The 11,466-nt window shown below is 58.6% G+C and overlaps 1 protein-coding gene across 1 annotated transcript in view; it reads right to left on the bottom strand.

Annotated features, from left to right (window-relative positions):
- Positions 1 to 1,681: 1,681 nt before the first annotated feature.
- Positions 1,682 to 11,466, bottom strand: part of LOC103766916 (fibrillin-2) — a 143,142-nt gene continuing 133,357 nt past the window's right edge. Inside the window, 13 exon segments of the mRNA XM_029963865.1 lie at positions 1,682 to 2,192; positions 3,240 to 3,408; positions 3,990 to 4,078; positions 4,080 to 4,222; positions 5,057 to 5,176; positions 5,876 to 6,004; positions 6,131 to 6,247; positions 6,840 to 6,962; positions 7,452 to 7,577; positions 7,782 to 7,988; positions 8,708 to 8,833; positions 9,744 to 9,875; positions 10,826 to 10,948. Coding sequence (XP_029819725.1) covers positions 1,818 to 2,192; positions 3,240 to 3,408; positions 3,990 to 4,078; positions 4,080 to 4,222; positions 5,057 to 5,176; positions 5,876 to 6,004; positions 6,131 to 6,247; positions 6,840 to 6,962; positions 7,452 to 7,577; positions 7,782 to 7,988; positions 8,708 to 8,833; positions 9,744 to 9,875; positions 10,826 to 10,948 — 1,979 coding nt within the window. The 3' untranslated portion in view covers positions 1,682 to 1,817.

Genomic DNA, 11,466 nt, shown 5'->3' with positions numbered 1-11,466 from the left:
GAATCACGGGGGGAAGCAGGGAGCCCTCCTGCCTCTGGATTCCTGTTTTCCACACCCTCTGGAGCGCATCCCATCTGCAGGAACCAGAGACTGTCCATCTCTGGGGCCACCTTGATGGAGGGGACAACCAGAGGGGGGGGACTCCTGGTCAGGGGGATGTGGCCACAAGCACCGGAGTCGCACGGACAGAGCGGCTCCGAGCCCAGGGTTCTTTTGGAAGTGGCTGTTCCTGCCTCTCACCCCGTCCCCATCTTGCTTTTCCCGGGATTTTCATGGCTGCTGGCCATGGAATGTGCCCCTGCAAAGTGGGATGTGCATCTTCCCAAGCCCTCCACCCCTCTAACATGGGAAGCATCCCGGTGCTCTCTGCCGGGATCACGAGGTGCTTCCCACCGGCTTTGTCCAACCACACCCAACCAGGCACTTCAATCCCTCTGCCTTTCCCCAGAGCTCCTCCTCGGGAGGACACCTGAACCCCTGGACTTGCTGGAGCTCTGGGAAAGCCCTTCCAGCTCCACACTTGTCCAGTCTATCCTGGTGGGAAGACCTGAGGTGTCCCAACAGGAGCCTGTGGTCCCACGGCCTGGTTGCTTTGGGATGGGAGGGGGGCACCCTGAACTGGCCTTTTTGTTCAGAGGGGACCTTTGCTGCTTGAAAGAGGAGCCCCAAAAGCACCAGAGGAATCTCAAAGGGATCAGAGGAGCCCCCAAGGACCAGAGGAGCCCTAAAAGCACCAGAGGAGCCTCAAAAGGACCAAAGGAGTCCCCAAGGACCAGAGGAGCCTCAAAAGGACCAGAGGAGCCTCAAAAGCACCAAAGGAGCCCCCAAAGACCAGAGGAGCCCCAAAGGGATCAGAGGAGCCCCAAAAGACCAGAGGAGCCCCCAAAAGACCAGAGGAGCCCCAAAAGACCAAAGAAGCCCTAAAGGGACCAGAGGAACCCCCAAAAGGCCAGAGGAGCCCCAAAGGACCAGAGGAGTCTCAAAAGGACCAGAGGAGCCCCCAAAGCACCAGAGGAGCTCCAAAGGGATCAGAGGAGCCCCAAAAGCACCAGAGGAGCCCCCAAAAGACCAGAGGAGTCCTAGGGGCACCAGTGGAGCCCTAAAGGACCAGAGAAGCCCTAAAGGGACCAGAGGAGCCCCAAAAGCACCAAAGGAGCCCCAAAGGGACCAGAGGAGCCCCAAAAGCACCAAAGGAGCCCTAAAGGGACCAGAGGAGCCCCAGAGGGACCAGAGAACATGGAGAAGACAGCGAGAGACAGAGCACAGCCAGGGCAGGGATGGGATGGTTTCTGCAGCACCATCCTGACAACGCAGAAGCAAAGGAGGAACGAGAGCTGTTGGGAAAGGCACTGACACCAGGCCCTGCCAAAGCTCCTTCCCAAGCTTTCCCCAGGCCCCCCTCACATTTCCCGGGCTGTGGGGTGGGACATGACCATGGAGGCACCCCATGGCACCACCCTGCCAGCTTGGACAGTGTCTTGGTTGCAGGAGCCAGGAGGGAGCTGAGCAGGGGGCGGGGAGTCCCTGCCGGCGAGGGGCTGGAACCTTTGGCGAGGTTTGGAACCCTCGGCAAAGCTCCCGGGAGCTCTGGGTGCGGCTTTGGCTCACGGAGCAGAGCTATCCCAGGTGCTGATCCCAGAAGGACGTTTCCCAGGGGGCCGTTTCCCGGGGTTTCCAGGCGGTGGCAGGAGGGGGGCGGCGGCGCGAGAGGAGGAGCCCGTTTGTCCCCGAGGCGTGGATGGCGAGAGGAGAAGGGCCGTGACTGTCGGGGTGGGTGGGTGGATGGATCCCGTGGGGGGGGTTTCTCTTTTTTTTTTTTAGTAGAGCTGGAGCTGGAGCTTCATCCTCAGTGCCTGGCCCAGCTCCCCCGCCAAGTAGTCGAGGTGGTTCTTGGCCTCGAGTTTCTGCAGTTCCCGCCTGCGGTACAAGGGCACGCTCACGATCTCCAGCAGGTACGTGCCGGGCAGGATTTTCTTGCGGCCCAGGTGGAGGAAGCTGAGCCCTTCCTTCTGGTGGATGCGGAAATAGCCCTCCTCGTTGCCCTGGGAGATGAGGTACCGCACCCGGTTCTCCAGGGGCTCCACGGCCGGCAGGAGCTCCAGGATGTGCTCCTTGCGCGCCAGGTCCGAGAGGTTCAGGGTCATGGACAGCGGGGCCTCCACGTCCATGCTGGCCAAGTTCACAGCGTGGTCCTGCCAAGGAAGGGGGTGTGTCACTCACAGAACCCCCCAGCACCTCGGGGCCCGGGGGAGGAGGGTGTGATTTCGGGGAGTTCTGCCCCAAACCGGCTCTGAGAAGTAACAGCGACTTCCATACGTTCAGCCCTTGGAATGGGCTGCCCAGGGAAGGGGGGGATTCTCCATCCCTGGAGGTTTTTAAGAAGAGACTGGATGTGGCATCAGTGCCATGGGCTGGGAACCACAGCGGGGTTGGATCAAGGCTTGGATTGATGATCTCGGAGGTCCCTTCCAACCCAGCTGATTCCATGATTCTATGATTCCATGGTTCTATGATTCTGTGATTCCATGGTCCTTAATCTCCTACAAGTGTTTCTCGGTGCCCTGGTTGTGTCATCTGACACCTGAACCAGCCACCACACAGCCCTCACTGCAAGAGGCAGGACCAGGAACCTTCAGAGCCAACTAAATGACCTCCCAGTCCAACCTGCCAGGGCTGTAAAATTCTTGGGGGAGCCTTGGACAGAGGCCAGAATCTCTTGTGGGAGGAATAACCCTGTATTTAACAGTGACCTAGGCCCAGCCCTGGGTCAGACAGTGAGTGCTGAGAGCCCTCAGTGACCCTGTGGGAACTTCTCCTCCATCACCTCCCCTCGCTCAGAAACACAGAGTTGGTTTGGGCTGGGAGGGACCTCAAAGCTCATCTCATTCCACCCCCTTGCCATGGGCAGGGCCACCTTCCACTGTCCCACATTGCTCCAAGCCCCGTCCAACCTGGCCTTGGACATTCCCAGGGATGGGAAACACCTGCTTTATCTCTTGGCTTCACGGATCTCCACACATCTGTGGCCAAACCACACAAGTGTGTGTCACCTCAGGGTGTCCCAAACTCCAAAGATCCCCAATTCCCGCAGGACTTGTGGACTCAGGGCCGGCCCCAAACACCCCAGGCGGGTGTGGGGTGAGCTGCTCTGGCTGGACTGAGGCAGGACCCACTATTTCCCAAGTGCCCCAGGTCTTGCCTTGCCCCCCAGCCCACCCAGGGTGCCGTGGGTGTCCCACCTGGTGCCTCTCGGTGCCGTTGAGGCTGCGGCGCTGCCGGCCCCTCTTGGGGTAGCCGTTGATCTTGCACTCGTAGCAGGTCTCGGGGGAGAGCAGGTTGTCCTCATCCTCTTCCTGGGGGGCAGGCAGGTAGGGACCTTTCCCAAAGCCCAAGCCAGAGATACAGTGTCTGGGGGCAGAAGAGCAGAGAGACCCAGCTCAGAGCCGTGATCCGAACAGAAGTGTCACCACTGCCCTCGGAGGTTGTCCCAGAGGGCTTGTGCTCCAGTCCCTTCTCCAGCCTCGTTGCTCTCCTCTGGACCTGCTCCAGGACCTCAATGTCCTTCCTGAGCTGAGGGCCCAGAACTGGACACAGCACTCCAGGGGTGGCCTCACCAGTGCTGAGTCCAGGGCAAGAATCACTTCCTTGGACCTGTTGGCCACCCTGTTCCTGAGCCAGGCCAGGATCCATTGGCCTTCTTGTCCCCCTGGGCACACTCTGGCTCCTGTTCAGCTCCCTGTCCATCCCCACTCCCAGCTCCCTTCCTGCCTGGCTGCTCTCCAGCCCCTCTGGCCCCAGCCCGTGGAGCTGCCGGGGGTTGTTGTGGCCAAAGTGCAGGACCCGGCCCTTGGCCTGCTTGAACCTCATCCCCTTGGAATCAGCCCATGGATCCAGCCTCTCCAGGTCCCTCTGCAGAGCCCTCCTGCTTCCAGCTGCTTCGATTGTTTTGGAACAAAGCCGTCTGGGAAGGTGCGACGTGCCTCACTTACCCTTGTCCCGCCGGAAGTGAGCCGCCGGGCAGCCCGCACAGGTACCCCCGTTCCGTGTTGGAGCAGCCGTAGCTGCAGGGGCTGCCCCCCGGCCGAGCACTCGTCCACGTCCTGGCAGCCCCCGAAGGCCTGGTCGAAGTCAAAGCCCGAGGGACACACGCACTTGAAGCTGCCCAGGGTGTTGTAGCAGGAGGCAGAGCCGCAGGCGGTGGGGCTGGAACACTCGTTCTCGTCTGCGGGGGCGGCACAAAGGGGCGCAGGCTCAGGGGAGGGCGGGACGCGGTGCTCCCACCCCGCCCGGAATTCCCAGCAGGATCCCCGAGAGCCCAAAAGGCTGCTGGGGGAGGGGGGGTTATCCTGCTGCTGGTGGCAGAGCAGCTTCCTGGCATTCCCTGTTCCTGGGAGAAGCTGGGGCAGGGCAGGGGGGGTCCAGCCCTGGGAAATGTCCCGGTCTGTCTCTGGGGTAGGGCAGGAATATCAGCGGGATGAACCCAAACCCAGTGTCAGAGGGGGCTGAGGGGGGTGGAGAGGGACTGGGGGCTCGGCTGCCCTCCATCCTGCATCCCACGGGTATGGGATACACCCACAGGAATGGGATAGACCACAAGTATGGGATACACCCCACAGCTAAGGGATACACCCCACAGCTAAGGGATACACCCACAGGTACAGGATACACCCCACAGGTACAGGATATGTCCCATAGGTGTGGGATACACCCCACAGTTATGGGACACACCCCACAGCTATGGGATACACCCCACAGTTATGGGACACACCCCACAGGTACAGGACACCTCCCACAGGTAGGGGACACACCCCACAGGTAGGGGACACACCCCACAGGCACAGGACATACCCACAAGCACAGGACACACCCTAGAGGTATGGGACATCTCCCACAGGTACAGCATACATCCCATTGTAAGGGACACACCCCACAGGTACAGGACACACCCCACAGGTATGGGATACACCCACAGGTACAGGACACACCCCATAGTTAAGGGACACACCCCACAGGTACAGGACACCTCCCACAGGCCCAGGACCCCAGTCTCACTCACCCACACACTGGTTCCACTGGTAGTGCTGGACGTAGCCCTGGGGGCAGCCACACCTGTACCCCCCCAGCACGTTCTGGCAGCCGTGCTGGCACCGGTGGTTCCCGTCACATTCGTCCACATCTGCAGCAAAGGAACATGGGGCAGTGGGACAATGGGACAATGGGACAACAGGACAACTCCCCCCGGGCTGGGGGCCCCTCAGGGACCAGTGGGTGGGACCTCAGGGCCCTCAGGGACCAGCTGGACCTGCCTGGCACCCTGCAGGGTGCTCATGGGGGGGTGGTTCTGGTGCCCAGTTATGTCCCTGCAGTTGGCAGTGAGGGGAACTCTCAGCCCCAAGGCCCACAGACACCCCTGGGATGGGTTTGGAGTTAAGGTCAGGCCTGGACTCTGCTTCAGGCTGAGCACTGGCACTCCTCAGCAGGTCCCATGGCCAGCTTGAGATCTCTCCTGGTGGGACACAGGACCATTCCTGTCCCAGCTTGGCTGTGGCTGCAGCACTGAGACCTTCATTTCTTTTTCCAAGGGCCGGTGTTTCCCCAGGCAGGTCAGGCACCGACCTCTCCTTCACACCAGAGCTTCCCATGGGGGCTTCTGGTGCCCCACAGACCCTTCTCACAGAACCATGGAATATCCTGAGCTGGAAGGGACCCACAGGGATCATCCAGCCCAACTCTTAGCCCTGCACAGGACACCCCAACAATCCCACCCTGTGCCTGAGAGCGTTGTCCCAGCTGAGCTCCTCGGAGACTGTGATGCACCAGGAACTCTTCCCCAGGGGAACACAACTCTGCCAAAGCCCTGGAGACCCAGACCCACCTTCACAGTTGACCCCAGAGCTGTCCAGGGAGAATCCTTTCTGGCACTCGCAGTTGTAGCTGCCCGGGGTGTTCAGACACTGCCCTTTGGCTCCGCACAGTGAGGGCTGAGCCGTGCACTCGTTGTTGTCTGCAAAACACCCGTGGGTTTGGGGGCTGGAAAGACTCTCCTGGGCTTAAAACTGACCCCTGGGGATGCTGTGCCCGTGGGAATGTCCTGGTGGTGCCCAGGGGAGCAGGGAATGGCTCTACTCACCGATGCAGGACGAGTGGTGCTGAGTGAAGCCAGGGGGGCACTTGCAGTTGAAGCCCCCGATGATGTTGACACAGAGGAACTGGCAGTTGTGCTGCTTGGTGGAACACTCGTCCAAGTCTAAAGCAACAAGGAAAAGTGTCTCATTTTATCCCCCTGAGGTGTCTTATCCATGTAGTCTCAGCCTGTGACATCTGTGGATACACCTGGGCTGTTGTTCCTGGCCTCAGGAACAACACCCAGAGTTCTTCCATGAGAAGAACGAGCCTCTCCCCACCTCAGTGGGGCACATCTGGAAGGTGCAGAGACTTCTCCCTGCCTCCCCTGGGATCCACAAATCCCAGAGTCTCCCAGATTCTCAGCCCAGCCTCCTCACACACTGACACTGGGAGAGGTGGGCACAGCCCCAGCCTGGCAGCTGCTGGTGGCACTGACATGCAGGAGACACCCAGGTTGAAGCTCCCTGGAGCTCAGCACAGCTTGGGATAGGCTCTGAGGTCTGTAGGAAAGGGCAAGGAGGATTTTTTTCCCAGATGAGACAAGTCCAGACTGCGGGAGGATGAAACCCTCACCCACCAGTCCACAAGGGTGGCACCTTTCCCCACGTCTACCCTTGTGCTCTGGCTGAACAGAAGGACCTGAACTGCTCTGCCACATCCCCCCAGGTGCCAGGGGTGAGGCAGGGGCTCTGCTCCTCCTCCTGGCTGGATACCTTTGCAGATCTTGCCATCCTCCTGCAGGATGTACCCTCGGGGGCAGGAGCACTGGTAGCTGCCTTCTGTGTTCTTGCAGATGAAGTTGCAGGGCTTGGGGGACTGGTTACACTCGTCCAGATCTACCCTCGAGAGACAAGACAGGTCAGCACCCCCAGGGACAGGACACCCTCCACCCCTTGGACAGCTCAGCCTGCCCAGGAGCTCCTGAACATGAGGTGATCCCAGGTTTTGTGGCACCACACGAGTCAGTGGTCAGATATCCCTATGGATTCTGGCACTCCTGGATAAGTGCCCTGTTTTCACCGTGCAGGAAGACACGGATTTTGGGGGAGCACCTCAGTTTGAGGTAGCATAACAAGTGTAGGAGATCTCCTGTGATGTTGTAATCATATGAATATGCATTTAATCACCTACGAAAATTGCATAAACCCCCCTGATTTTGTGTGAAACGTTTTCTCTGCGGTGCGAACCACGCTCGCTCCCGACGTCGGCAATAAAAACACCTTTGCTGCTCCAAAGATCCAAGAGTCTCTGAGCAGTTCCTAAACCGGATTTTTTTGGGTTCACAAGGGCTGTCCAGAGGCAGGGGATCCCTTTTCCCCACTCACCCACGCAGGCCGTGCCCGTGATGTCGGCGGTGTAGCCCAGCCGGCAGTGGCAGCGGAAGGAGCCGATGCTGTTGATGCACTGCCCGTTCCTGCACAGGTTGGGCAGGACCTTGCACTCATCGATGTCTGGGGGAGGGAGAGAGGGAAGGACCTGTCAGTGCCAAGGCTGCCTCTGTGCCCGCTGCCAGCCCCGTGCCAGGGCAGCTCTGAGCCTCCCAGAGCTGAGAACCCGCCCGGAGAACCTCGCAGAGGCTTCGTGTCTGCTCCGGGCTCTGCCCCAGCCTGCACCCACCCACGTCCTCTGCACTGAAAGATGTGGCCCCAGCTCACCTCTGCCATCAGTGGAGTATCCTGGGCCATGGGGACACATCTTCTTGTACTGGGCAGTGCCAGGGAGGGGGCAGAGCTCGCACTGGGGGCCCCAACTGCGCCCGCTGTTGCAGCAGCACTCGGATTTGGTGACCAGGTTGCGGTTGGTGGAGGACATCTGGCACATGGTTTGCAGCACCTCGGTGAAGCAGAACCCTTGGCGGGTGTCTGGGTGGAGGAAAGGGGGATATGAGTCCGGGATCTGAGCCAGTGTCAGCCCCAGGGATGAGGGAGCAGCCTGTGCCAGCGCCAGCATGAAGGGGGTGTGGTTCGGTTTAAGGTGAAGGTGATGCCCCCCAAACCTTCTGCTCAGGATCAAAGAGTCACAGAATGGTTTGGGTTGGAAGGAGCTGGAAGATCATGGAGTTCCAACCAATGGCACCTTGAAGGTTATGGAGTTCTAACCCTGGTTTGGGTTGGGTGGCACCTTGAAGGTCATGGAGTTCCAACCCTGGTTTGGGTTGGATGGCACCTTGAAGGTCATGGAGTTCCAACCCTGGTTTGGGTTGGATGGCACCTTGAAGGTCATGGAGTTCTACACCCTGCCATGGGCAACCTTCCACTGTCCCAGTTGCTCCAAGCCCTGTCCAACCCAGCCCTTGACACTTCCAGGGATGGAGCAGCCACAGCTTCTCTGGGCAACCTGTGCCAGGGCTTCCCATCCTCCCAGGGAGGAATTCCTTCCCAATATCCCACCTAACCCTGCCCAGGGAGGAATTCCTTCCCAATATCCCATCCAACCCTGCCCTTTGTCAGCGTGAAACCATTTCCCCTTATCATGTCCCTCTGTACCCACATCACAAGTCCTTCTACAGCTCTCTTAGACCCCCTGAAGCCCCCGGGAAGCCCCACGTGCTGCTCCAGGCTCGGCAGGATTTGGGAATTACCGATGCACTCGGTGCCAGAGGGACTGACTTCAAAGCCCTCGTTGCAGTCGCAGCGGTAACTCCCCGCTGTGTTCACACAGCGCCCGTTGGGGCAGATCCCAGGCTTGGTCCGACACTCGTTCTCATCTGGGAGGGAGGGAAGGAAGGAGGGAGGGAAAGGGAGAGAGATAGGATGAAAGATAGAGAGAGAAAGAAAGAAGGAAGGAAGGAAGGAAAGAGGGTGAGAAAGAAAGAAAGAGGGAAAGAAAGAAGGAAAGAAGGAAGGAAAGGTAGAAAGGGAGAAAGAAAAGAAGGGAGAAAGAAAGCGAGAAAGGGAGAAGGAAAGGAGGAAAGGAGGAAAGGAGGAAAGGAGGAAAGGAGGAAAGGAGGAAAGGAGGAAAGGAGGAAAGGAGGAAAAGAGGAAAAGGAGAGAGAGAGAAAGAAGGAAGGAAGGAAGGAAAGAAACAAGGAAGGAAAGAAGGGAAGAAGGGAAGAAAGAAAGAAAGAAATGAAGAAAAGAAAGAAAAGAAAGAAAAAACCACAAAGAGCTCTGGTAAGGCAAAGAACCAATTCCATGAGCTTTCCATGAGCCCCTGTGCTACCACTCAGTTTGGAATGTCCTCCCAGAGCCCTGGAGGACCATTTCCACATCAGCTGGGAAGCACATCCACCTGCCCTGGACCTCTCCCAAAGCAAGGGTGGCCGAAATTCAGCTTCCCTGGCCTGCACATGCTCCACCTGCCCTGGCCAAGCTCCTGGCCAGCCCTGGAGCTGGGCTGGCTCCGTGTCCCTGCTGTGCCCGAGGCTGAGCAGGGCTGGGCTGCCCAGTGCTGCCCCTTCCCAAAGCAAAGCAGCTCAGGACAGACACGGAATGACCCAAAGGAAAGGTATCCCCCGTGCTGGACTCTGATTCACATGGGCCAGAGGTGAACAGAGGGTTGTGTGTGAAGGCACGAGCGGGACACCCCAGGGAGGAGGAACATAAACTCCCACGGGCAATGCCTGGCAGGGAACCATCCCCACGCCCTTGGGAGTCCCTGGCAGCCTGCCCTGGTACCTGTGCAGCCCTCCCCATCGGGCCTGCGCTGCATCCCTGGCGGGCAGATGCACATGAAGGTGCCGATGAGGTTCTTGCACAGCATCCCCCGGGACTCGCAGTCGTGCAGCCCCTCCGCACACTCGTCCAGATCTGCAAGAGAGACCCTGTCAGAGCTGCCCCTGGGTGACAGTTCTAGTCTAGACCTGCCTTGGTGACCAGTTTGTAACCAAGGGAGTGGCCATGTTCCCAGTATTCCACACGATTTTTACATAAGCCAGGGTACTGTTCGTGTGAGGCCTAGTGAGGCCTAGTGAGGCCTTGTAGGCCTTGGGAGGCAGAGGGTGCCAGCGGTGCTTGGCATGATTCTGCTATCTCAAGGAGAGTAATAAGATTTTCTTTTGCTAGTTCTTTATTGATTGCTATTGTGCATACCTGCTTTGGGTTTGTGTTTTTTTCCCTTCCCCTTTGGGGGGGTTGTTTGGGGTTCTCTTTTCATATGTACACAGTATTGTAACTGTATATAAACTGTGATGTATGTAAATATATATATTTTGTTATAGCTCAGTTGGTTTCGGGTCTTTCAGTTTCTGTAGGTTTTTTTTTTCCTTTGCCCAAAGGGGAGGGGGGAAGTTTTTGCTGTAGCCCGGGGGACTTGGTGGGAAGCCAACTCCAAATAGCTACACCCTGCCAGCCCTGGGGGGCATCAGGAGTACCCACTGCTCCATCAATCCCTGTGGCCTTTGCCCAGGCTGGCTGGGGCACAGCTAAAAAAAAAAAATCACAGAATCATAACATGGTTTGGGTTGGAAGGGACTTTGAGTCTCATCCAGTGCCTCCCACTAGCCTCCCACACCTCCCACTAGCCCAGGTTGCTCCACGCTGGCCTTGGACATTTCCAGGGATGGGGCAGGCACTGTGCCAGGGCCTCACTGCCCTGTGAGCAAAGAATTTCTTTCTGGTAGCAAAACCAGTGGGGTGACAGTGGGCACAGGCCCAGCGATGCCAGGGCAGGAGTGCTGCCTTCCCTGCACACACGTGGCTGAGAGCAGGAGCTGGGGAGGGTTTGGGAGCTTCCTGATGGAGGCGGGAGGGGCTGTTACCTCTGCACATCCTCCTGTCCTCTCGCAGGGCGTATCCAGAGGGGCAGGTGCACTCGTAGGAGCCGAAGGTGTTGATGCAGCGGAAGGCACAGAGCAGGGGGTTCAGGGAGCACTCGTTGATGTCTGCGGGGAGGAGAGAGGAGAGAACCTGCCTTGGTGCTGTCAGGGACAGGGCTGGGCCTCCCCAGGGCAGAGTCACCCCTCCCGGGCATCCAGCTCATGAGAACTTTGTTCCACCAAGGCTTCCTGCCGTGGCGGTTGGTTGCAGAGGGACAGACACCAGTGTCTCAGCAGAGGGACAGACAGCCGGTGTTTTAGCAGAGGGACAGACACCTGGTGTTTTAGCAGAGGGACAGACACCAGGACTCTCAGCAGAGGGACAGACAGCCAATGTTTTAGCAGAGGGACAGACACCAGGACTCTCAGCAGAGGGACAGACAGCCAATGTTTTAGCAGAGGGACAGACACCAGGACTCTCAGCAGAGGGACAGACAGCCAATGTTTTAGCAGAGGGACAAGACAGTCGGTGTTTTGGCAAAAGGACAGACACCAGGACTCTCAGCAGAGGACAGACAGCCGGTGTCTCAGCAGCTCAGATGGGTTCTGGCTCCTTGAGGAGGCAGCTCCTGGATTTTGGCAGG

The sequence above is a fragment of the Manacus vitellinus genome, unplaced genomic scaffold (assembly GCF_001715985.3).
Source record: "Manacus vitellinus isolate BGI_N305 unplaced genomic scaffold, ASM171598v3 scaffold_64_pilon, whole genome shotgun sequence".
NCBI lineage: Eukaryota > Metazoa > Chordata > Aves > Passeriformes > Pipridae > Manacus > Manacus vitellinus.
This window is presented reverse-complemented; position numbering and strand designations above follow the sequence as displayed.